At 39.1% G+C, this 27,049-nt stretch overlaps 2 protein-coding genes across 3 annotated transcripts in view; both read right to left on the bottom strand.

Annotated features, from left to right (window-relative positions):
* Positions 1 to 9,162, bottom strand: part of INTS4 (integrator complex subunit 4) — an 87,096-nt gene extending 77,934 nt beyond the window's left edge. The window contains exons 1-5 of one of the 2 annotated variants that reach the window (XM_031961516.1): positions 8,804 to 9,162; positions 6,174 to 6,368; positions 4,984 to 5,064; positions 2,975 to 3,092; positions 637 to 743 (exon numbers count right to left, since the gene is read on the bottom strand). In XM_031961516.1, the coding sequence (XP_031817376.1) occupies positions 637 to 743; positions 2,975 to 3,092; positions 4,984 to 5,064; positions 6,174 to 6,368; positions 8,804 to 8,857 (555 nt within the window). In that variant the 5' untranslated portion in view covers positions 8,858 to 9,162. The remainder of the gene's footprint in view (positions 1 to 636; positions 744 to 2,974; positions 3,093 to 4,983; positions 5,065 to 6,173; positions 6,369 to 8,803) is intronic. The other variant, XM_031961517.1, reaches the window with a different exon arrangement.
* A 10,298-nt stretch (positions 9,163 to 19,460) lies between these two features.
* Positions 19,461 to 26,526, bottom strand: KCTD14 (potassium channel tetramerization domain containing 14). Its single transcript, XM_003764688.4, has 2 exons — positions 26,331 to 26,526; positions 19,461 to 20,238 (listed from the first exon to the last, which is right to left on the bottom strand). Exons 1-2 carry the CDS (start codon positions 26,382 to 26,384, stop codon positions 19,567 to 19,569), a joined length of 726 nt encoding a protein of 241 aa, XP_003764736.4. The 5' UTR covers positions 26,385 to 26,526; the 3' UTR covers positions 19,461 to 19,566.
* Positions 26,527 to 27,049: the final 523 nt, after the last annotated feature.

Consider the following 27,049-nt stretch of genomic DNA (forward strand, 5'->3'; position numbering starts at 1 on the left):
TTAAAAAAAAAAAAAGACTTCTGATTCCTTGACTAATATTCTTATATTGTACTCAAAGAATGTATACTACCTGTTTTTCCTTTCAAAGTTAGTTTAATTATTTCATTATTGAGAGAACTATCAAACTATAATTTCAAAGAAAAAAAGACATGAGAAAACATTTAGAAAAAAAAATCTGACACTAATTGTACGAAGACAGGTACCTCTCTCTGTCTCAGTTTCTTTATATGTAAACTACAAGCACTATCTACTTCGTAAGGGTGTTGTGAGGAAAGCAAACCTTAAAACATTTTAAGAATGTGAGTTGATTAGGGGGAATACCTACAAAAAATCCAGGGACCTCTAATTTTCCAAGTCAAGGTTTTCTAAACTTTTTTTTTTTTTTTTGCTTTTCCTAGAGAATTTGGTTATCTCCCTATGTAAAAAGCTAGCTATCATCTTCCTCAACGGAATACAAAGCGAGAATATAGTACTGTTTTAGAGATCATAAAAAATGGATTTTTTTAACTTCACACATGGAAATATAAGATACAAAGACAGACTTTATTTTTATCAGAGATATAACATATACCACCATAGGAGAAAATGCAAAATAATATATATTAAAGAATAATTTTTAAAATTATACTCTTTTACCTTGCAGGCAACATCAATCAGTCGTGCTTGAACAGCTGGATTCTCTGGAAGTTTAGTACCAATAGCTAACAGTGTGTCCAGGAGCTGAGCAAGGACTTGATGAGATTCTAGAAGCAAGTTGGAATCACAGAATATGAAAATGAGACTGCAGCACATTGTCTATTTGGTCATGAGAATTTGGGAATTTAAGTCTCATCTTTCCAAATAAAATGTAAGCATCATGTGGGCAGAGACTGTGTCAAGTTATTCTACATTTTTCTTTGCACCTATCATTATGCTAAATACACAGCAGGTATTCCATAAATACTTTTAAACTGATTGATTTTAACAAATGAAGCATTCTGGGAAAGGCAGCATATTTAGTGTCTAGAACTGAGACTTAAGGCCAGGAAGGCCTGGCACAATTAAGTCCTACTTCTGACACATGCCAATCAAATTCTGGGCAACTCTGTCCTGGGCTGCTCTCTATGAACTTAAATGATAGAGAGCAGAATAGTCTGAATTGGTAAATGTTCTCAATTGGCAAATGGAGCTTCCTCTCCTCAAAGTTCCCTAAGTCAATGAAATCACAGGTCCAGTCCCTATGCTACAACTAAGAATGCTTCTACTAGAATATGCCAGATTCTCTGGATGCCAAAACCACTTCATAGGATGTTGCATACCTTCAATGCAAAAAGCAGAGTCAGAAGATTGTGGATGCCTTTCTAGCTTTACTGCAAATTTGGTAGTGCCACTGCACAGGAATACCTCATTATATATGAGAGAAAATATTCACAGACTGGATTACATGTTGTCTGTTTCCTTGCAGCTTTATGAGTCCACTGTTGACTTCCCTTCTCACTCAAATTCTATCACTTTATGAATCCAGTGCAAGGACAATATTAGCAGAAAAGAAATGAAACCATAAAGTGAAGTGCTAGAATGGAAATACTAAGTAATTCAAGGAGAATCAACTGTTCCTGCTACAAAAAATCTAAAATTCTTGTACTCTTTAAGAGGAAGATGGGGCCTGGACCACGTTGATTTTTTTTTTTTAATATATTTTTAGGAAAAAACATTTAATTTAAAACACAGTTAAGTGTAAAGAGTCCTTGATTGGATTTTAGTCATAGCTCAGCTATTACATCTTTCAGTTTTCAGATTCCTCATCCAAAAAGGTTAGATGAACTGAATTCATTTCGTTTAAGAACTGTATAATCACATTCTTCCCAATCTCCATATGTGAAATTCACTCAATAGCAACCATCACATTTTTCTATGTGAAAAAGACATTTCCTATACTTGGGCAATAAAATAACTTTCACTATTTAAATAAAAATTTTCTTCAGTCTTTACTAAATAGTTCCACAGAAGCTATAAATCACAACTGAGTACAAATATTATTATAGTATAACTTTAGCATAAGAAAAAAATTCCAATAAGCACTTAAGAATATAAGCACTGAACTCTCTACAATTGAACACCATTCTTTCATTGAATTAGGTCCTCATCACCTTGCCTTCACACTAGTTATCATATCCACAGGACTTCCCATCTCTAATCTATATTGCCCCCTCACCAATTCTACCACCTTAGTTCAGGCCCTTACCACTACTCATCTGGATTACTGAAATAATCTTCTAATTGATCCCCCTACCTCAAGTTTCTCCCTATGCCAACCTGACCTCCATAGAGCTACCAAAGTGATTTTCTTAAAAGAGAGTTCTAACCATGTCACCTCCCTCCCATTATGCTCTCCTGCCCTTCTTCTAGTCAATGAACTACAGTAGTTCCCTATTAACTCCAGTGTTAATTATAAAGTCCTTTGCATATTAACTGCCTGCTCCTTCCTACTTTTCCAGTCCTCAGACTTTACATCTTTCCATAAATTCTACAATCTGACTACATTGGTCTACCAGCAATTTTTCAGACATGACATTCCACCTCTTACTCTTTTCCATGCTTGAGATGCTTTCTTTCCTCATCTTACTTGTCATCATACAAAATTTCATATAAAAAGAATCAAAGATCTTTCCCCTGTATAGAGCTTTTTTTCTTTTTATTCACAGAAATAAATTTTATTATATACAGCCTTATAGTCGAAGAATGAAACAAACTGCAGTAAAACACATTTAAAATCACAATAGATTAAAGTCTTAACATTTGTAAATTATGTTAACTTAATGATTTGAAATTTAGATACTCTTTTTTTTTTTTATTCTTTAAATAGATTAAGTGCTTTGATATATTTTTACTCTATAGATTTTCAGAATATCTTCTGAAGAGGTAAGACCTCTTATTTGCTTTATTTCAGAAAATTGCCAAGCTCTATATATTACTTTTAAAAACTATAACTTACTTTCATTCTGAAGGGTGTTAATGGCATCATCCATGATACAGTCTGGTGAAAATCCTGCTGTCTTTGATAACAAACCCAACAATGAAGCTATTTTCAACCTCACAGATGCGTCATTTTCCTAGAACAAAAGAAGTGACTGTCATTATCTTCACACTATTCTTTCAACTAATCATAAACCTGCCGACTAAAGGAAGCAAAATCTGGGAAGAGCCTCAGAAGACTATCTGGGCCAGAGCTTTGGTTCAGAACTATGGCTATTTTGGAAGTTTTTTTTTTTTTTTTTTTTTTCTGGGGCTTTCTATCTACTCTACCACCCAGCTGCCAGTGTACAATCCAAAAAAAAAAAAAAAAAAAGGTCAGAGCCCTGGCCTTCACAATGCTATGTCCAATTTGTCAGGGTGGAATTGTGTTAACATGGTTACTACATTTGAAAATCACAATGTTACTCTAAGTTGGTACATCTTTAAAGAGCAGCTGTGGATTTTGCAAGGGCTAATGTTGAAGAATTGTCCAAGCATATGTTTTGAAAAATAAAAAGCTTTAGTTAAAAAAAAAAAAAAAAAAAAAAAACAAGGCTGTAGATGAAACATTTATCATCTCCCAGGCAATAATAATGGGGATTTCCAATTCTCAGCTCTCCTTTAACTAATAGAATATGAGCCTGAGGGAACAGACTAGCTCTATTCTCTTTGTTCTAACTCCCTGATACATAATAGGCACTTAATAAATTTTTATTAAAACAAAGCGGTATAGCAGATAGAGTGTGGGATTTGTAGGCAGGAAGACATAAATTCAAATCCTGCCCCAGTTGCTAATTAGCTTGTGACCCTGGACAATTCATCATAACACTGCCTGGAACATACCAGATATTTAAATGCTTGTGAACTAACTTAACCTCTCTCAGCCTCAGTTTTCTCATCTGTATAAAGAGGACAAGTGCATAAGACTGAATATGAAACATGCACTCACCTCCTGCTAGGTAAGGGGCAAAAGAAAGAGGAAACAAATATTTATTAAGTGACTACTATATGCTACAGGACAGTAATGACTAGAGGGCTGGGCTTGAAGTCAGAAATATACAACTTCCAGAATTTCAATATGGTCTTAAACACGTTAGCCAGACAAATCACTTATCCCTGTTTCTTTCTGAGTTGGAAAAGGAAATGGTAAACCATTCCATATCTTTGGCAAGAAAATGCCAAAAAAGGATCACAAGTTTCTGAAGAAACTGAGACAGACAGGTTAAATGACTTGCCCATAGTCATACAGCTATTGAGGGTCTGTGGCAGGATTGGACCCACCACTCTAATAGTTGTGCCATCTAGCTTTGAAAGGCATAAGAATGAATAGGTCTTCAGCAGAAAGACCAAAAGACATTTCATACTTAAATATACAATTATATCATGAATTTGTTCATCTTCTTAAAAAAAAAAAAAAATTGAAAATTTGTGACAACTCTGTCACATTTTGGTAATTCTTGACACTATTTCTTTTTATTGGAGAGACATTTGGGATAAAGTGACTTGCCTAGTATTTAAATAGATTAAATGCTTTGATATATTTTTACTCTATAGATTTTCAGATTATCTTCTGAAGATTCCAAAACTGGATTTGTACTCAGGTCCTCCTGATTCCAGAGTCAGTACTCTATCCACTGCGCCTTCTAACTGCCCCAATTCTCACAATATTTCAAACTTTTTAATTATCATCATATCTATTATGATTAGAAAGTCTCAGTTCTCATCTAGATTATAATCTCTCCAATGGTATCTGGGATAAAGCTATGAAGACTGAAGTACTCAATGAATACTCATAGAATGAACAAGTAAACTTTACAAGTGACTCAAAGCACTTTGCAGTACAAAGCCTGAAGAAACAATTTCACCTTTCATCCACTTAGCCTATTTTAACTCATTTTGGAGAGCTGGTGTTTCTCACATACACATCCCAGCCATCTGAACGCCCATAACACCAGTATTAGCCTGAATTATTGTACTTATGCAATCTACCTTGTATTTTGGATACTGATCTGTCTTGCTTTTCCCACTACAAGTGTATCTCAGAGATGTTGAAGGGTCAGTTCCAGACCACTGTAATAAAGCAAATATCACAATAAAGCAAGTCATGTGAATTTTTTGATTTCCCAGTACATATCAAAGTTATGTTTACACTACATCATAGTCTATTAATTGTGCAACAGTATTATGTCTCAAAAAACAATGCACATACCTTAATTAAAGAATATTTTATTGTTAAAATAGGTCTGAACCATCCTCTGAGTCGTCAACGAATCATAGTCTTTATGCTGGTGGAAAATCTTGCCCCGATGTTGTTGGCTGCTGACTGATCAGGGTTGAAAGTTGGAGTGGCTGTGGCAATTTCTTAAAATGAGGCAACAATGAAGCTTGCCACATTGATGGACTCTTTTTTTCACCTGAACACTTAGGGGCCACTGCAGGTTTATTAATTGGCCTAATTTAAACATTATTGTGTCTCAGGAAATAGGAAGATTCAAGAATGGGGAGAGATTGCTGGTTGATAGAGTAGTCAAAATACACAACATTTATTAAGTTTACTATCTTCTATGAGCACGGTCTGTGGAGTGTGTCTCCCCCGCCCCCAACAATAACAACAACAGTAACAGTAACATCAAAGATCACTGTTCACAGATCACCATAATAGATATGATAATAATGAAAAAGTTTGAAATACTGTGAGAATTACTAAAATGTGACAGACATGATGTGAGTACATGCTGTTGGAAAAATGGTGCAGATAGTCTTGCCCACCTGCAAAGTTGTCATAAACCTTAAATTTGTTTAAAAAAAAAAAAAAAAAAAAGCCATATCTTCACTATTGTGAAGTGTAATAAAGCAAATGTGCAATAAAATGAGATTTACCTGTAGTCTGTAAACTCCTTGATAAGGGATGTTTCTTTACTTATCTCCCCAGCACCTAAGCCAAATAGCCTTGAACACAGTAGAAGCACTCAAGAATTCTCTATTAATTATCTCTTTTATATCAACATTTCCTCTAGTTCTCTCTAGCACCCAATCTACAATTCGGTCCACTGTCTTAAACCAGTCTAAATGGCCAGGCTCTTCCGAGACTTACCAGTCTTCTGAGCCAGACTTTAAGGACCCACCCCTACACCCCACAACAAGGCTGCCCAGGATGACTTCAGTGGTCATCTTCTCACCTTGTAATAATGTTCCAAGAGAATTCTGACAACTCCCTCTACACTCTCTGCCTCCACTGGTTTCCGAGCAAACTGAAGGAGGTACTGCAAGGCATCTGCCGGTGAAGTGGCTTTGCAGAGATCTATATGGAGTGCTGCTGACTTACTCGGCTTAGTCAGCCGGAGCTTCTTGCTTGCAATCTCTTCATGCTGTTGCTGCAATGGATTAAAACAGATTATTTTGGTGAAGGAAAATATGAAAATAAAGAGTACACCCAAGCAATTCTCTAAAAACTAAATTATTGATGAATTGTCAATTTCTATAATGATTAGCAGTGCCTGGTACATTAGGGATGCACCCAATAAGAGTTTGTTAAGTGACCAATTCCATGGGACTGACCTCCCCACCACAGACCTCACATGGAACTTTGCTTTATATTTCTCTATTATACATATGTAGCAGCAAAGTGTTGAAGTAGAGCGTTATGCAAGCAATCAGGAAGACCCGAGTTCAAATCCAGCCTTACTGGGCAAGTCACTTAAACATGTTTGACTCAATTTCCTCATCTGTAAAAATGAGCTGGAGAAGGAAATGTCAAAAACTATTCCACTATCTCTGCCAAGAAAATCCCAACTGGGGTCACAGAATCAAATACTATTGAAAAAATATATTTATATACTGCTTAAAACTTAGAACACAACCCATATGTATTAGCATTGTTGTTATTGACTCACTTTTGGCTAAGACAATTGGGGGTAAGTGACTTGTCCAGGGTCACACAGCTAGGAAGTGTTAAGTGTCTATTGGCTGTGACTTCTAAATGCCTCTACTGACCTGCTCTTAACTCCTCCCTTTCACCCTGACCTCATCCAATTAATTAACAAACCTTTTTTTTTAAGTATTTTTATTTTCCTGTTTATATGTAAAAATATTTTGTTGTATACATACATTCATTTTTATGTACTTCTATATGAATCATATTAAGAGAGAAAAATCAAATCAAAAGGGAAAAACCACAAGAAAAAAAAGTGAAATAGCACTAATGGTGTTTTCTAGCCGAAGTTTATTGGAATTTTCTTGGATCACTAAACCTCTGAGAAGAACCAAGTCTGTTGGAATGGATCGTTGTACAACCCTGCTGGTGCTATAGTAAAATGTTTTCTTGGTTCTGCTCGTTTCACTCAGCATCAGTTCATGTAAATCTTTCCAGGCCTTTCTAAAATCAGCTTGTTCATCATTTTTTTTTTAATAGAATATTCCATTACTTTCATATGCCATAACTTATTCAACCATAAAAAGAGCTGCTACATTTTTGCACATATGGACCCTTTCTCCCTTTATGATCTCTTTCAGGTATGGATTCAGTAGTGTCACTGCTGGGTCAAAGGGTATGCAGAGTTTTATGCCCTCCGGGCATGGTTCCAAATTGCTCTCCAGAATGGTTGCATCAGTTCACAACTCCAGTTTTCCCCTATCCCTTCCAACATTTATCCTTCTTTTTCCCTGTCATCTTGGCCAATCTGAGAAGTGTGAAGTGGCACCTAGAGTTGTTTTAATTTGCATTTCTAACCAAGAGTGATTCAGAGCACTTTCTATGTGATTATAGTTTTAATGTCTTCATCTGAAAACGTCATATCCTTCGACCCCTCATCAATCGGGGAACTATAAATTTAAGCCAATCCCCATATATTTTAGAAACGAGGCTTTTTTCCAGAACACCGTCTAAAAAATCAGTTGACAAATTTTGTCGATTCTACCTCCACATCTCTTCCACTTGCGTCCTGCTCCCCCCTCCCAAAACTAGTTCCAATCTCAATCCGCTTCAACCTGTGCGACAGTAAAACTTCGGTCTTCTGACACCGGGGCTCTGTTCCCTAATGCCAAAGGGAATGGCCCTCCTCCCCCCTCGGCCCAGAAGGGCACGATTCCGCCTTGCTCAGATCTTCCCGACTGGCACCGCCACCGTCTCCTCCCGTCCTCGGGAAGCCTCAGGGGCTCTGGGGCCAAGCCTCTGGCATGTAACCTTCTCCACACACTGCTCGGGCCCAGGGCTACGCGCCCTTTGATCCCGGCTCCGCCTGCTGCCCTCTCTAGGCCACGGCCTGGGGAAATTAGCCTTTATTTATTTTACACGCGCTGCGCACTCCCGCAAGACACACTCGTCAGGGCTCCGAGTCGGGGCATTTGGCCGCTTGTCTGACTGACGCCCGGCGCCTAGGCCAATCAGCGCGCTGTAGCGCCGAGGAGCGGACTGAAGCCCCAAGAGGAGGCGTGATCATCACCTTCTCCGGGTCTGAACCTCACCCCCAGGGGCACAATGTTTGCTACGAACAAGCGTGTTGGGACCAGGACTGAAGAGGGGACTGGAGGAAGCCAGAACTTTCAGACAATTAGAGATGCGGAGGCGGGGCTCGTACCCAGGGGCAAGCTGGGAAGGGCTGCCTCAGAAATCCCCCCAACTCGGCCGACCATCACTGTGCCCATTTCACAGAAGAGGGAGCTGAGGTCCAGAGCGAGAAGAAGGACGCGTGAGACGCGGAACTACCGCGGGCTGGCCGGACCTCGAGGGACCCCCTCGGAGGTGGCACCCGCAACCCAGGAGCCTGCTCCCCAGACGCGGCCGCGGTCCTTCAGACTGAGAGCCGTTTACCTGCACGACCTTGGTGAACTCTTCGTATACCCGCTTCTTGAGGTGCGCGGCCATGGCGGCGGCTGGGACAAACAGCACTTCCACAGCCGCCTTTCTCTTCCGGGCCGGCCCTTCCCGGCCGCCGTAGCCGGGCTCCCACCCCACCCCCCGCGGCCGCCGAGAGCCCCGCTGGCTGCGGGCGGGGAAGGGGATGGAGGCTGCAGTTAGAACTGGGACGCCAGTATCCCACAATGCAGCGGGGAAGGAGGAGGAGTGGCGTGGATGACGTGCGCTTTCCTCCCCCTAGGCGCTTAGTTTCCCGCGCCCGCCCCGACTCCCCCCACGGCGTTTGGGCCTCGTGCGACTGCGGGAATGAAAACAAGGGGAGAGAAGGGACTGGGAAAGAGGTGGAGAGACAGCTAGAGGAAGGGGGCGGAGCTCAGGCGGGCAGATAGCCAGTGAACTAGAGCAGACCTCCGCGCCGGTTGTAATTGGGTGAGAGCTCCTGGGGGCGGGACTGAATTTGGAGAGAGCGGGAAAAGGCGGAGCAGGATTTGGTCCTGGAGCTGGAGTGAGAGCAGCTGCTGAGAGAGGGCGGGACTGAGCGGGGGCTAGGCCCGGGTTGGCTGAAGGCAGTCAGTCCAGGTGATTGGGAAGAGAGGATACCCACGAATTAGGGCAGAGTTTTTATGCGGGCGAAGGAGGGAGAGGGATGTGAGGGAACTCATGAAAAGGGTGAATGTCTGAGGGAGAAGAGGGGGCTGGGAGAGGAGATGAGTGGAGGGGGGAGAATGGAGAGGAAGAGGAGGAAGGAAGGGATGGTAGAAAGCGGGGGGATTGTGAGGGGGGGGGGTGGAAGGGGATTGTGAGGGGAGGTGGCGCAGAAACTGAGAGAGGGAAGGAAATGAAGGATGGGAGAGGAGGAGAAGTAGGAGGAGAGGAGGGAGGAGAGGATGTCTGCAGCGGGACATGGGGAGGAACTGGGATGGGAGGAAATGAAGATGAGGGGACAAAGAGGACGGGATTGTGAGTGGGAAAGGGGAGCAGAAATCGGGTAGGTAGAGAGGAGAGGAGTGGAGACGGGGGGTTGGGAAGTGTAAGGGGAGAGGGGATTGAGGAAAGGGGGATGGGAATGTGAAGGACGGTGATGGAGGAGAGGAGGAGGGAGGACAGGAAAAGGGATGTAGGGGGAAGTAGGGAGAAAGAGTGGGAGATGGGGGGCATGTATGGGGAAGTAGGGAAAGGGAAAAGCAAGGAGAAAGAAAGTGAGGGCAGGACTTTGTAAGGGGAGGAAAGGTATGGTGACAAGAAGGATATATGAGGGCTGAGGCACAGAGAAAAAGGAAGTGGAAGTATATGTGGAGGAAATGGGGGAGAAGGATCCACGGGAGAGCACCATGTAGGAATCTATGAGGTGGAAGGATTTCTGGGAGGGGAAAGGAAAGATATCCTTAGAGTATAAAAATCCCCCTGATAATTAGATCACGGATTCTTGAAAACGTTATCTGTCAATGAATTTTGCCATTTGAGAACCCAAACTGGCCCCATCACTGGCAGGAGTGCTCACATCATAAGATGCATCTTAAAATATTTCTGGGGTATTTGCAAAATAGATGTGTCAGGAGAGGGAGGGGGGAAAAGAATCTAGTTAGAAGCTAGGTATGAGATCAGTCCGTGACAGAGAAGGAAGAAAACACTCACCTAAGGTGGAGACGGCGGTGCAGCTTGACTTGGTAATAAAAAGCTTAACCTAGGGTTCACATCTCACCTGATGCTTAATATTTTAGCTAAGTGTAACCTTAGCTAAGTCTTTAATTTTAGGAGCTTTGATTTCTTCATCTGTAAAATAAGGAAGCTGGACTACTTGGCTTCTAAAGTCCCTTCCCGCTCTAGATTTATCAGTTTTCTAGCAAAGTAGTAGGAGTTCAGTGCTGCCAGAATTTAAAGAGATGGTGATCAACAAAACCTAAAAGAGGGTAAATCTAGAGCCTGAAGGTACATCAGGGACCATTTAGTCTAACTACCTTATTTTGTTGGTGAGAAAACAGAATGTGGGGGTTAAATGACTTGATCAAAATTAAAACGATTAATCTCAGGTTAGATTCTTAAGGATTTTGAGTAAGTATGAAGGGGATTGGAAATGCCATTAAAAAAGAGACAAGTCAGGAGGGTCAATAAGGTTGGGAGCTCAGGATGAGAAGACTGGAACAGAGAGAAGACAAAGTCTTGGGCTTCATCTACGTAGAAGCTGTAGTTAAAGTTGAGAGTGTGCCTGTGTTCTTTGAAGAAATATACTGAGAAAAGAGTGGAGGTGTAATGATTGAATCTTAGTGATTCAAGTAGGGAGCAAGAAATGCCAAAAAAAAGGATGAGAGGATAGGCCAAAGGTGTATGGAAGCCAAGAATTTCAATGAGAATCTTTTCTATGCTCATTCCCTTGAGACATCTGGAAAAGCAGTAAGAAAGCAATTAGGCATCAGCTAATCCCTGTAACATTGGAATGTCATGGTGAATAAGCTACCTGACCTTTTTCTGATTCCTATGAGTTCCCATCAGCTTTACTAGTTCCCCTAAGTTTCCCACATTTTGTGATTAGTACTTTAGCAGGTAATTGTGTAAAATATGAAAATTGCATTTTAACTTATCTAAACAATAAGTTTAGACAATCTGTTCTAATAGGATCCTGTATAAACTACTTCTGTATAAACCGACTTGTGAAAGAGTTTGGAGTTAAAGTTCAGTTTATATCATAATTAAGCTGTTAAAATATATTTAAGAGGAAAATTTATGAACTGAGTTTATAAGGAGTAGAGTCTTCATGGTCCTAAGAAAGAGCAATAGAAACACCAAAAAGAAAGATTTTATTAAAAAAAAAAACTGACCAAAAGAGACAAACTAAGGAAAATTCTAATTTTTAAAAGACATTTTTGAAAAAAAAGAGGAAAAAGGCACCTTGGAACAGTGTCAGAAACTACATCTGAAATAATACCAAAAAATCCTTAGAGATGTGCTCACATGGATCATAGACTCACTCAAAGAATTAAGAGAATCAAGCATAGAAAAAACATTACATGAGGAAAACAATTATCCCTCTTTGCAGATGATATGATGGTATACTTAGAGAACCCTAGAGAATCAACTAAAAAACTATTAGAAATAATCCACAACTTAAGCAAAGTTGCAGGATACAAAATAAATCCATATAAATCATCAGCATTTTAATATATCACTAACAAAATCCAAGAGCAAGAGATTCAAAGAGAAATTCCATTTAAAATAACTATCGATAGTGTAAAATATTTGGGAATCCATCTGTCAAGGGGAAGTCAGGAACTATATGAGCAAAACTACAAAACACTTTTCACACAAAGTCAGATCTAAGCAATTGGAAAAATATCAAGTGTTCTTGGATAGGTTGAGCAAATATAATAAAGATGACAATATTCCCTAAACTAATCTATGTATTTAGTGCTATACCAATCAAACTCCCAAGAAACTATTTTCCTGACCTAGAAAAAATAACAAAATTCATCTGGAAGAACAAAAGGTCAAGCATTTCAAAGGAATTAATGAAGAGATAAGTAAATGAAGGTAGCCTAGTTATACCAGATATAAAACTGTGATGACCGAGTTTAAAATCAGCCGGAGTCAGAATAAGGGAAAATCCTTGATCGTTATTCTTTGTGGAGATGAAGTGAGAGCAGTTGTGACAGGAATCCGGTCAGCAGTGCCTCTCCTCTCTCACTCCACCCACTAAATCATCTCTATGTCCATCTCCTATACAACACATCAAACTTGCAAAGACATCCAGAAAAAAAAGGAGAAAGGACCTGTCTGTATAAAAATATTTATAGCAGCTCTTTTCATATTGGTTAAGAATTGGAAATTAAAGGGAAGCCCATCAATTGGGGTATGGCTAAACAAACTGTGGTATAGGACTGTAATGGAATATTATTATACTATGAGAAATGACAAGCAAGATGATTTCAGAAAAAGCTGGAAAGACTTACATGAACTGTTGCATAGACAAGTGCACAGAACTTTGTACACAGTTAAAGGAATATTGTTGAAAGAACTATTAATGACTTAGCTATTCTCAGCAATACAATGATCCAAGACAATCCCAAAAGATTAGTGATGAAACCTGCTGTCTTCTGTGAAGGAAATGATTTTGACTAACTACAGACTGAATAATAGGGAAAAGTCTTATACAATTGCACATATATAAAGTCTGATTGTTTATCATGTAAGAGAAGGTGAAAGAGAAGAAAGAATAGAATTTGGAACTCAAGACTTTAAAGAAAAATATTAAAATAAAAAACTCATCTGTGAAAAGATATATAAGAATTGCAGAATAAGGTTGTCGATTTGGAGGACTGATTAAGGAAAGGGAACTTCAGAATTATTAGCATCCTGGAACACATTAAGAGTCATAATTGGGTTACTTTCAAAAAATTAGTGAAGAAAATTTTCCAGAATATAATGGGGGCAGCTAGGTGACAAAGTGGATAAAGCACCATCTCAGAATTCAGGAGGATCTGAGTTCAGATGTGTTCTCACTTAATACTTCCTAGTTGTGTGACCCTGAGCAAGTCACTTAACCCCAATTGCCTCAGGGGGAAAAAATCCATTCCAGAATATCTATAATGATACCATTAAAAATGAAAAATATAAAGAATGTAAAGATATTCAGAATAGAGGAATGTAAAGAAAGATTTAAAACAGCATGTTTTGAATAAGGATTCATGATTTCATTGGTGTGAATGTACTTTTCATTGACACCTGTCATTGTAATTCCCTCCATAATACAAAGTTTCATGATTTGCTATGACCAGAAATAATTACTTCATGACCAACCTACTAAATGATGAATCTTTCCAAACTTAGCTAGGCTGATCCTTAAAAAATGAGCCAGTTCCTAGACCCATATTAAAGTTATTCCAGAACTTGCACTTTTTAGCACAGTTCTCAATAACTCAGGGTGGCCATAACCATGAGAAGACAACAATCATCTCAAAACTTAAGATAGAAAAGGACCCAGAGTTATTTGGTTAAAATGTATTCCAATATGCAAATAATCTGATTCCATAGCTTTCATTTAGTTTTAAATTATTTTTGTTTGCATTTGCTGAGATTGTTTATAATTAAAAGAAAACAATGCCCTTATAATTAAACACTGCTTTTTAAACATATGCAAAATCGATTGCTATATGATTTCTAGCAGTCAAATGAGGTTTATAGATTACATGCCAAAAATAGCACCTTTCTCTACCTACCTTGTCTCTGATGAGTCCTGACAGGATTTTCTCAATTTTAGTTCCCAAAGATCAATAAGATTTTAGGAGGCCTTACAAATGTCCCCATCTATAAAAAAGTTCCTGGTTTGCTCATTTGAATGTTTCTTTAAGGAAAAATTTGGTGTTATTAAGAAACATTTTTTATGGAATATGATATCAGTAATTTATGTCTATCTTGAGAAGAACCCTAATTTTGGAGTTAGGAGACCTAGATGTAAATATCAGTTCTCCACCTTATGTGATTCTCAGCAAGTTACTCATATAAATTGTAGGTACCTAGTACTGTTTCCAGTATAAAGATAATTCTGGCAGGTTGTTTTCAGTCATAGATATATTCTTAGAAAAGTTTTGCTTAATTGACAAAGGTTTATATCTCCAGATATACATAATTACATTGCTTGAATCTTTAACTTTTAGCTGATTATTCCTTTTACTATATAGTTTGTGTATTCTCCTAATTATGTCATAAGTTGATTGAAAACAGAATTTGGTTTTCTATCTATCTTTGTAGCCCTTTCACCTAGCACATTACTTTGCATGTAGAAGGCATCTTATGCTTAGTGCAACAACAGGCATCTATTAATTGCTTTTGTGTGCAGTAGAACTGTGGATAAAACAATAAAATACAAACAGCCCCTATTTTTAAGGATCTTATGTTTTGTAAATGAAACAGACATTCTCTAACAGCAAAGAACAACCAACTTGAGGATGGGATGGAAGAGGAGAGAATAGCCCTCTCCAGTTTTCAGCTCCTAGTGTCCAGTAGGAAGGCATAATAAATGATATCTCCCTTAATCCAATCAAGAGTCCAATTGTCCAAACTGGAGACAGTCAGGATTATCTGGTAATAGTTTTGTTCTCCTAAACTGTCTTCTCAAACAATACAATTGCATAAGTCCAGTTATGCATCCAGTGGTCATACATAAAACAAAGACCTAGATCTGTGTTCATACTGGAAGTTGAGTTAGCACTTAGAGGGAAACTTTGGGGTTGGAGAGGATAAGATATTAGATTTACTCATAGGTTCTACTTTACAAAAGGGACACCATTACTCCTAAGAATTTCCATTAGAATTCTTCTCCACAAAGGGCACATTCTGTTAGTCAGGGACCAGCCCTGCTTATTTGCTGCCAGAAACTAAATACATAGACCATGTGTGTTTTCTTACCCTATTAAAATGTGAGAGATTTAGCTTAATTTTGCTTTTATTCTCATCTTTTAACACAGTGGTCAACATATAGTAATACATTTTTTCCTATTCTATTGTTTATGTACAAAATAGGATTCTGGTTAGAGCTGCAAAACAAATATGTACATCAGAAGATGTTGGTGTTGAACAAATTCTTATAAATATTTAGTTCAGTCTTTTCAATTTAGAAGAAACAGGCCTTTAACTCTTTATGAGACTTAGTCAAAGTCTCTTGCTAGAAGGCTCAGGACTGTGGGATTTGATCATATTAATATAAAGTAATTTTTTCAGGTAACTGAAGTTTCTTTTCTGAATTCCCTGAAAGTTAGTTTTTTTTGATCTTTTGAAAATTGTCTCCCTATGATGAGAAAAAAAGATTAAGATATAACATATAGCATTTTGCAATCCAAAAGGTATTTCACACACTTTATTTAACAAGAATTGATTATTAAGCACTTTAAATGTACCAGGCACTCTTATTAGGCACAAGTCATACAACACAAAAATGGATGGGATCTAGCCTAAAGAAACTTATTAGTCTACCAGAGAAAACAACATATATAAAGATATATAAATATAAACATGTATGCACGTGTGTGATAAGAGGGTACTGGCAATTTAATTTGGTAAGTTTATTTTTTAATACACATTGCTTTATGAATCATGTTGGGAGAGAAAAATCAGAGCAAAAGGGAAAAACCACAGGATAAATTAAAACAGAAAAAAGAAGTGAATATAGCATGTGTTGATTTATATTCGATCTCCTTAGTTGTTTTTCTGGATGCAAATGACATTTTCTGTCCAAAGACTTGGAATTGCTTTGGATTACTGAACTACTGAGAAGTACCAAGTCTTTTGTATTGATCATCGCACATTCTTGTTATTATTTTGTACAATGTATTCCTGGTTCTGCTTGTTCAGCCATTCCCCAATTCTTTGCTACCACAAAAAGAGTTGTTACAAACATTTTTGCACATGGGGTCCTTTTCCTTATGATTTCCTTGGGATACAGACCCAGTAATGGCATTGCTGGGTCAAAGGGTATGCACAGTTTAATAACGTTTTGAGCATAGTTCCAGATTGCTCTGGAAGCAGGGGTAATACAGAAGGGGTTAAGAAGAAGATATACATTCCAGGCATGGGAAACTACTTCTACAAAGCCATGGTTCTCTTAATCTGTATCACAGCTTCTTAGTTTTTGTTACACTTTTATCCAAATTATTTCCAGTAAGTATATTGCAAACTAAGGCTCTGTCCTGGGCTTCCTTTGTTCATTATACTATCTCATTTGATAATCTCATCTATAAATTAAAGTATTTACACAGTTGATTACCAGATTTATAGAGCCAGTCACAATCCCTATTCTGAGCTCCAGGTTCACATTGTTAACTGTGCACTGAATATTTCAAACTGGATATCCTATAAATCTCTTAAAACTAAACATATCCAAAACAACTTATCTTTCCCATTTCCCACTCCTTTTCTCAACTTCCTTATTTATTGTTGCTGAGGGCACCACTATCCCAGTTACCCAGACCTACAAACTGTGTCAGCTCCTCACCTTCACCTCACATATTCAATTATGTCAAATTTTGACATTTTTTACTTTCACAACCTCTTCACACAGCTGCCACCCTAATTCAAGAAATTACCTCTCATCTAGACTATTGCAACAGTTTTCTAATTGGTTTCCCCATTCCAATCCAGTCTCCACAGAGCTACCAGAGGAATTTTCCTAAAGCAAAGGTTAACACCGAGGAGAGAGTCTCCTGGAGGAAGATTGGGTCAATATTGTCAAGATGCAAAGAGGTCAAGAAAGTTAGTAAACCATCGATTTGGCAATTAAGAGATCACTCATAACTTGAAGAGTTATTTTAGTTGAATGATGAGGGCAGAAGTTAAATCGCAAAGGGTTGCAGACAATTTGTGGAGTAGGATTTTCTAGAGTTTGACTAAGAAAGTGAGGAGAGATAAAGTTTCTTAGCTTAAAGGAATGGAACTTCACAGTAAGCCTGTTTGGTACTATAGATATTGTCACCATTTTAAGGTATACTAAGACTTAGAAATGTTGTGATTTTCCTATGGATTTACAGCTAATTAGGGATGGAATCAAATCCGTAAACAAGCATTTTTGCTGAAGATGCAAAGAAAAACAAAAAAAAAATTCAATACCTTCAAGGTTTGTATATTCTAATAGGGAAGATAACATATAAATAACTACATAAAAGCTAGCAATTATATAGTGCTGTAAGGTTTACTTGACCCTCACAACAATCCGGTGAATTGGGTGCTATTAAGAGTTAAATGGTTTGACCAGGACCACAAAGATAAAAAATGTCTGGAAGGATCTGAACTTGGGTTTTCTTGACTCCAAATTGAATAGACTATACCATATCACTTCTCAGTGAGATAGTATAGAGCAAAAAGAGAAGGTAAGAGCCATAGGTTCACAGGGTTAGTGAACATTGCCATGAATGAAGAACCTATAAAAGAGATTGAGGAATAGTCAGATGCATAGAAAAAGAACCCATTTTGATTTTTTGATTTCAGGTTTTCCCAATTCCAAGACCAGCACTTTATTACACCATGTTGCTTTTCCATTGTTGCTAGAACAATGCTTTGAAACCTTTAAAGAGTTATGAGCTATTGTTATTATAACAATCTTTTGAGGGAGGTATTCTTATTTTATAGATGAAAAAACAGATTTGACAGGTTATGTGATTTGTTTTAAGGTGACACAGAATACTTAGTAGAGCCAGGATTAGAGCCCATTTCTTTTAAATCCATCAAATTGTGCTATCTCTTGTGGTTTTGTGGAAAGAACTTTATAAATCTTAAATACTAAATAGCCATTGTTATCATTATTATCATCAAGAATCCAACTATTTAATTATATTTTAAAATTATCAAAAGAAAACCAATAAAGCAAAATTTGTGAATGACCCCCCCAAACCAGCCACAATTACTAAATAGTAAAATACCATAAACAACCCTATTGCATAATCACTGTGAGCAGATTCTAATTTGAAAAATCTCTATCCTTTATCAATTTTATTTCTTAAAAGTCTACAGTTAATAGTACCATGAGTAAGGAATCAGTTCTTTTGAACTAGAATTATTTACTTTTCAGGATTCAGAAATTTAAAAAAAAATCATAGACTCACAACTAACATTACCAACACATTACTTAAAAACAGAATTTTAGAATTTTCATTAAGATAAGAAAAATATTGCTTTACTTTTGGGCTTTGCTTCACAGTCAAGTCAATGATCTTTCAAGGAATCCTTTTCTGATATGGTTCCTAGATCAATAAATGGTTTGGAAAATGTGTCATCATTTTCATTACGTGTTGGTCTAATATTCTTGCAGCTTTCTATTTTTTACAACCAAAGACAATATTTCTGAGCTGGAACCTGTCTGGCCATTCATAGAGGTAGTATTGATTCTACACTATTGGCAAAGTGAGACATGCTTTGCTCCAGGAAAAAGGGGCACAATTAAAAAGCTTTCAGCAGTCTTTTTACAGAGGAAAAAAAAAATAAAGCTAAACGAGAGAAATTCTCTTTTTACTGTACTAGCCTTAAAAAAGGCTAGCAATATAAGAATTTCAATGTTTTATATTTATCATTCACATAGCCCCTTTCTCTGAAGAAATAAAAGTATTAAAAAAAATATTAGTCATAGTATATCACCTTAGATTACATATTCTTAGAAGAAAACAACAGAATTGGCAAAGATCTTAGAGGCTCTAATCCAATTCTTCCTCATTTTTCCTACCATATTGTGTGTATGTATATAGACACTGTTGGATTGTGTGTGTGTGTGTGTGTGTGTGTGTGTGTATAATCAGGATTGATGTAAAGTCTTTTACTTTGACTTCCAAAAAATCAAGTTCACAAATGTTAAGATGGGGAAAGTATAGCTAGATAATGATTTGAAAATGCATATTGTATATATATGTGTGTGTATATATATAATTATGTGTGTATTTATACATATATGTATGAACATATGAGTATACATATATTTTTTGTAATGAAAAAGTACAGAGAATTGAAATAATATGCCCATTGTTAACAGACAAAATCAGAAAGGGGTCCAGATGTCACTTACTTTTCCTATTTGTCCAGTACTGATTACCAACCACATTATCTTCCCTTTGATATGAAAACATTCAAAATGTTTATGCTGTAATTTTTACTTTCTTAATTTATTTCACTTAAATGATTTAACAATTTCTTTTTCTATAAGCATCCACCCCTAGCCAAATGTATCAATCCTTAGACCACTGAGGAGGTCACCACCAGGTGAAAGTGAATTTATAAAAATAATCAGAGGACTTGATTCCAAATCCCTTCTCAGCTGCATAGGGCTGGTAAGACACACAGTACCCCTGAGCTTCAATGTCCATTTTGACACAATCCAATAGGTCGGTGATGGCCGGTGATGCCTTCCAGGGCCCAAACTTCACCACTGACCTCTTGTCTCTCTCCAAAGTCTGTAAGGCATTCAGACAGCGAGTGGCATCCTCCTCAGTCCGCACTGCACACACCACTACACCAGAACATCGAGCTGCCACAGCCTCTGCTCTGGCAATCCGGATCATGAGCTCAAGATTCTCATTGTATCCTGGGACTCGAAGCAAGAACTGCTTCCTGGCTACCTGCTCCCCAAAGATCTGGGGTGTATCCTCTAGAAGCTTGACCAGGGGTTGGATCTCATAGAACTGGGCTTCTCTGTATACTTCCGGGATGCTCTGTGTAGGCAGTTGTCCACTGCGGAGATATTCTAGGATGGGTCGAAAATGGGTACCTGGTCGGTCAATGAAGATTCTGCCTTGGGAATCAGGCCGAGGAGGCTTAGCTGTGCTGAACATTTCTGCCAGCTTGGAGCCAGGGAATTTTTTCAGGGTGCCCACAGTGGTAGTGTACAGCTCACCTCCCACATTCAGTTCAACAACAAGTGACATCTGTAGATAACCAGAAAGGATTATTAGCACCTTGATTATACCCAAAAATTTCATGACACTTTTATTTGCAAAATAAAATCTATAGTGTGGCAGAATAAGCATTGATTCCAAGTATAAAGTTTTAGCTGGAAATATATAAAGTATAGAAATCCTGGGGAAATCACCTAATCTGATTCTTAATTACATAATTTGTTGGATTTTATTTTTTAAAAAGGAGCTAGGAAGGATGAAATGAAACATAATAGGGATTGATATAAAATCTTACACTTTGATAGCCAAAAAATTAAGTTCACAAATGTTAAGATGGGGAGATATAGCTAGCTAGACAATGGTTTGAAAAAAATCTAGGGGTTTTAGTGAACTGGAAGTTCAATGAAAGTCAACAGTGTGATTATGGCAGCAAGGAAATTAATGCAATCTGAAGCTCTGTTTAGAGAGACACAGTGTCCTAAACCAGGTAGTTATGTAGTTCTTCCGTATAAAATCTGCCCAAGTCAGACTACACCTGGAATATTGTGTTTAATTCTGGGTATCACATATCAACAAGCTAATATCTGGGCTAGCTCCCTGGAGGGTCTCAGGATCAGTCAGAGTCAGAATCAATCAAAGTTTTTGGTCTTTAGAGAGAGAAGTGAAGGAAGCTTGCCAAAGATGTATCCTGGATTCTGGATGTATCCAGCCCCTCTCCTCCTCTTCCTGCAGCCAAGTGACCCCTGACTTCTCTCTCTCAGCCTTCCAATCCTTGCCTACGATTACCTCACCACCAAACATTCAGCAAGCACCGAAGGTGAGAAGAGCCATCACATCATCTCATCTAAATATATGTATATAGAGCCATTATCTCACATCAAATAGGTTATTAGCCTTAAGTGCTCTGTTGTCTGATTCAAGCACACCTTTTCAGTTTCAACCCTCTATAATCAGTATGTTCACAATGTCTTACAAGGAGCAGTTGAAGGAATTAGGGATATTTAATCTGAAGAAGAAAAGACTCAAAGGAGAATCTATATAGGTATCTTCAAGTATTTCAAGGACTGTTATATGAAAGAGGGAATAGACTTTTTCTGCTTGGTCTTAATAGATTTATAAGTAATGGTTGGAAGTAGCAAGGAGAGAAATTCAGATTGAGCAGGAAAAGCTTCCTGACAAAGAGAGCTATCACAAATGAACTAAGTGCCCTGGGAGGTCATAGGGTCATAAATCTAGAGCTAAAAGGGACCTCAGAGACCATCTAGTATACTCTTGTACAGATAAGGAAAATGGAGTTGGCAGGAGTTAAATGATTGGTTTAAGATCACACAGGTTAGTTTCAGAAATAGAATTTGAACTCAGGTTCTCTTGACTGCAGAACTTTTTTCCACCCTTCACAGTTTATGGGTTCTTCCTTACTGGAAGCCTAAAATAAAAAATTGGAAGAGGTATGGTGTAGAGAGTACATGGTATATGTAGAATATAAGCAGAAAAAGTATGGTCCTTTCCCATTAACTTCTGTGATTCCAAGAATTATATCACTTACTTCATAAGGATATGATGAGGAAAGGACCTTTACCACCCTTTAAGCACTATACATACATAAACCATAAACCTAGATAGTGCTAAGTAGGAACAGGCACCAATCATTAGTATGGGAAAAAGATACCCGGAGGCAAACTGAGTCACTTAAGGCTCCATTGCAAGACAATATGAAACCAGAACCAGAATCTAGTCCTCCAGATCCCAGCCTGAGGGTGCCTCTGTTTATATTCCTGGGTCACTGGGCCCCTGTGTCGCTGGGAATCAAGTAAAAAGGGAACTTTTAGTAGTTGTAGGACTTTATTTGGAATAATTTCTCTTAGTGCAGAGTCAAGAACCAAGCTTTGGGGAATGTTCACAGTCTGAGGCCAGAAGGAGATAAGCCAGCAAACCCAGACACAAAACATAAGAGGAGAAAAAATGGGAAATGTTCTATCAGAGAAAACAGAGGTTTCATAAAGGAGGTGACCAGCAATGTCACTCATACGGAATGGATCAAGCAGAAGAAAAGCCCAGAATTTAAGATGTTCCAAGACCAAACAAAACTTGTCATTTCTAAACTAAGCCCTCCTCCCTTCCCCATCGCTGTAGAAGCCAACATCAGCCTCCCAGGCTCACCACACAGGAGTCACCAGGGAATCCTCACTACCTCTTCCCAAATATACCAAGGCCTGTGAATTTCATCTTTGCAATTATCTGCCTTTCTCTCTTCTCTGCTATCACTCAAGGACCAGTGTTCCTCATCTTATGACCTGATTATTACAGCAGCTCACCTTAAGTCTCAACTCACTCTAGTCCGTCTTCTTTTCAGCCACTGAAGTGCTTTTCCTTCACTGGGGTCTGATTCTGTCATCTCTCTACTCAATAAACTCCAGTGGCTCTCTATTATCTTTAGGAGCAAATAAGAATCTGTTCAGCATGCAAAGCCCCCTCTTACTTTCCAATCTGATTCAATGACACTGGCTCCATGATGTTCAAAAAACATGACCCTGCATCTCTCAGCTTTGAATATATTCTCTAGCTATCGCCTTTGCATGAAATCATCTCCCTCCTCTGCTTTATTGATCCCCATGGTTCCTTTAAATTCCAATCAAAATTCCACTTTCCACAAGAAGTCTTGGACACTTTGTAAGTCCTTAGTGAATGTTTAATGTTTTCTTTCGATCATTAAGCTCCTACTGTGCGCCAGGCATAAACATGATATAGACAAGATAAATTGGAAATAATCAACAGAATGAAAGCTCGGGAATTAAGAGGGGGTGGAAAACAGTTTCTTGTAGATGATGGCATTGTAAATCCTGTACAATATTATATACATGTGAATAATTATAATTGATCCACTGCTAGTCTGTGAGCTTATTATCCAAAGACTGGTTTAAGTACAGAAAGGGCTTATCAAAAGTTTCACTTCAGGATTAATTTTGGTCATACATCTTCATGTTTCCTAAGAACTGAAGGATTTGAAGTCTGTAACAAAAGCAGGAGGGCCTATCCCAGTGAAATTATAGGTCCTTAAAATATATATTAAATTACAACTTGTCCACACATCTGATAGAGAGCTATTTATATCCAAAAGAACAGGTCATTCATAAAGTTCATCCACTTAATATTGATATGTGGCTAATTATCTACTACCACACCAAAAATGTATTGTGCTGTAATCCTGCAAATTTGTTTTATGAATGGCTCTTATAGTTTAGAATGTACGTTCATCCTTGTGCTAAGTAGCAGAGAAAGGATTCAGAGAAATACATTTCTGCTACAGTCTCAATAGCTTTGTTCTCATATCCTATTTTCTTGATCTGTGATTTGTTCCTCTGAAATGATATTTCACTTGGCTTCTTAGATGATTTCAGTGGTGTGTATATATACTTTCTTAAAGCACTATATAAACATCAGTTATTTTCTCTATACCAATTGATGTTCTTCACCATTCCAAAAGATTCAAAGTTGCAAGTAACCAAAGCATAAAGGGACATATGGAGAGTATAGAAAAGCTGCTTCAGGCTCAAGCCAAGAATGCTTTAAAGCATTAAAAAAAATCAGAAGCAACCCAACTGCTCAGGAGAACTGTGTTGCCATGGGCAACTCTAACTAGCACAGGGCTTAGGGAAGGAAAAGGGGGGTAGTATCTTTGAATGGCCATTTCGTGCTTGATCAGGCAGTATGGCTCCCAAGCCACACATTTAAACAATAAACAGCAATAAGAAAAAGAATCAGAACATTGCTCCTCATATACATCCTTCAATTACAAAGCTCAAAGCACTGTCATGGGGTTATTCTTCATTACATCCCCTATATGAAATAGATAGGTGAAAACCGAACACACATTGAAGTCACATTTTAAAATCATAGAATGTCTGAACTGGAAAGAAACTTAGATCATGCAGTCCAAACCTTCGTTTTGCAGATGATGAAACTAAGACCTAGAGAAATTAAAGGAGTTGTTTAAACACAGCTATGGCATCTGAGGCAAGATTCAAACTCAGGTACTTCTCACTGCAGGTCCAACAGTCCACACTTGTTCTCCATTTCCAAGAGGAGCAATGCTATCACAGGGTGGTGTCTAGACTCATTTGTGAACTAAATTTAAATGAGACAGTTACACAAAGTATACAGCCTCATTTTTTCTTCCAGTCATCTGTAGCAAGACAAAAGCCAGAATGGACAGTCATAATGATCCTGGTGTCTGACCAGGCAGTGGGTTCAGAGAGGCCTGGGAAACATGAGTTCAAACAGAACCTCAGGCACTCAACAGTATGAATGTGGGCAAGCCTCATATTCACCTCAGTTTCCTCAATTGTAAAATGGGATAATACCTACCTCTCTGGGTAGTTAAAAGGATCAATTGTAAAGCATTTAGCCAGTGCCTGGCACTTAGTGGGCACTTTAAAATGCTAGCTTTCATTATATTTATTAGCTATTATTTTTCACATGATAGTCCTTCAACTACCCAAATATAATTAACAGTCATGTTTCTCTGGATCTTCTCATCTGTAGGACAAAAATCCCTTTTTCCTTTAATTAATCCTTTATTTTCATGATTACCCACCTTTCAAGCTTAGCAATGTCCTCTCTAAAACGTGGTGCCCAGAATTAATTCTCCACAGTGACTTGATCAGGGCAGAGTACAGTAGGATGATCACTTCAATTCCTGGGCACTACATCTCTGTTAGATCACACTGTTGACTCACAATGAGCTTTCACAATAGATCCTAGTGTGTTTTTTTTGTTGTTGTTGTTATTGTTTGTTGGTTTGTTTTATTTTAGATAATCTGCTGTTAATCCATGCCATCCCAGTCTTGTATTGGAGGAGTTGATTTTTTTTTTTTAATTCCCATTTATCCCTATTGAGTTTCATTTTGTTGGATGGGCCCAATGTTCTCACCTATTGAGATTTTTTTTAAATCTTTGTCATTCAGTGTTTTAACCATCCCATCTAGCTTTGGGTCGTTGGTGAAAAGAGGTCCTCAAACTTTTTAAATAGGGGGCCAGTTCACTGTCCCTCAGACTGTTGGAGGGGTGGACTATAGTAAAAACAAAAACTTTGTTTTGTGGGCCTTTAAATAAAGAAACTTCATAGCCCTGGGTGAGGGGAATAAACGTCCTCAGCTGCCAAATGTGGCCAGCAGGCCATAGTTTGAGGACCCCTCACTATCCAAATAATGTGAAAGCATAAAGCCAGGCACATATTCTTCAAACACCCCTCTGGAGACCTTCCAAATTAGGCATAAATCTCTAATGACTTTTTTATGGATCCCACCATTAAACCACTGCCAAATATACCTAACAATACTATGATTTAGTCCAATCTCTTTCACAAGATTAACAAGAAAAATTTTATCAAGATCATTTAAAACGTTTCCTAGCCAAAGTAAGAGAAGGGAACGCTGCTAAGTAGTAGATACTCTGGCAAAATTCACTACAAAACATAAAGGAACACTGTGATAAAATCCAAAATGCACAGTGCAAATCTCATGCCATTATTTCCCCTTTTCAAAAGAGTGAAAATTTGCTCTTTGGCATTTCACTGAGAGACTTCCTACAGTACTTTAAAGTACTTTTAGCCATTTCCTTACTCAGGTGCGAACTAGCCAGAAAGCCTGGGGAACTCAAAGGGCCACAGCCAAGGAATGGTTGACCGGGCCTCTCTCAGCCCGGCGGGGAGAGGATGGGAAGTCAGGATCTGCTTTTTCCGGAGAGGGCAGCCCTCCTTAGGTTGGGTCTATTCTGAACAGGCTGGTAAAAGATTTCGGGAACGGGCGGGGAGCGCGGAGGGTTTGTGCCCGGGCGCTAGAAGGGTAGAGTAAGTGTAAGTAAGTGCGCAGGGCGGTAAGTGGGCTCAATCCAGTAGTTGTGGTTGTGAGCGGGCGAGGAACGTGGGAATACGTGCGTGCAGGTGCGGGGGAGAGAGGGGTTGGCAGGGAGCACATGTGAGGGGGACCGGGGGGAGTGCAGAGCGGTGGCCAAAAGCCAAGGTGTGAGGGAACGTCCCGCAGCCCGGGCCAAGAGGAGACGAGGGCACAGGCTGGAGCGAGACCAGGCAAAGCCCCCAGACCCGTTCCGCTAGCGGAGCTCACCGTCTGTAACACCACAGGCTTCCCCGGGGCTCGAGGCTCGGCCATCAGACTCATTCCTTTTCCCTGGAAAGGCCCCGGACTGGGCGCGGGCTGGACCGGACTGCTTGGCACCTGTACTGCGTGGACACGCTCTACCAGCTGCTGCTGGTGCGGCCGCGGCTGCCCAGCCCAGCCGGACCAGGTGAGAGGGGCGGGGCCCAGCCTGGCCAGGTGAGAGGGGCGGGGCCCAGCCTGGCCAGGTGAGGCGGGGTGCAGTGTAGGGGAGGAGACTGCAGGAGGAAGCAGTTCTGAGGGCCGGCCCTTCGAGTCCCGAGCCTCTGAGAGTAAAGGCGGAGGAAGGCTCCTTGGCTGTTGCTCCTGAGGCTAGCTAGGATAGGTAAGATGTGGGAGCCCGGGGCCAGGGGCCGGGCATCTGCACCGCCGAAGCCGGAGGCTTTACGTCCGAGGTTGGCTCTGTGACCTTGAACGAATGTCTGTCCTCTGCCTGTCATCCTCTGTAAAAAGAGCTGGTAGAAAAGGTTCCAAAGTTCCTTCCAGCGCTACGTCTTATGCCCTCCTTAACGTTTTTAAATGTTGATATTTTAACTACTGGCTTTCCCCCTGCTCTTTAAAGTTTATAAAGCGCATACCTCTCAAATACCCGTCTTAGAGTTCAAACTTTTAAAAGTTATCTAGCCATGGCCCCAGAGATGTGGCGACCTGCCCTGTTTCCAACCCAA

Source organism: Sarcophilus harrisii, chromosome 3 (assembly GCF_902635505.1).
Source record: "Sarcophilus harrisii chromosome 3, mSarHar1.11, whole genome shotgun sequence".
NCBI lineage: Eukaryota > Metazoa > Chordata > Mammalia > Dasyuromorphia > Dasyuridae > Sarcophilus > Sarcophilus harrisii.

Excerpts from the sequence above, each read along its gene's own strand:
- KCTD14 (XM_003764688.4), bottom strand. The coding sequence starts at position 26,384 with ATGAGTCTGATGGCCGAGCCTCGAGCCCCGGGGAAGCCTGTGGTGTTA. Across the intron at positions 20,239-26,330 it reads AGCCTGTGGTGTTACAGACG|ATGTCACTTGTTGTTGAACT; the intron begins GTGAGCTCCGCT and ends GGTTATCTACAG.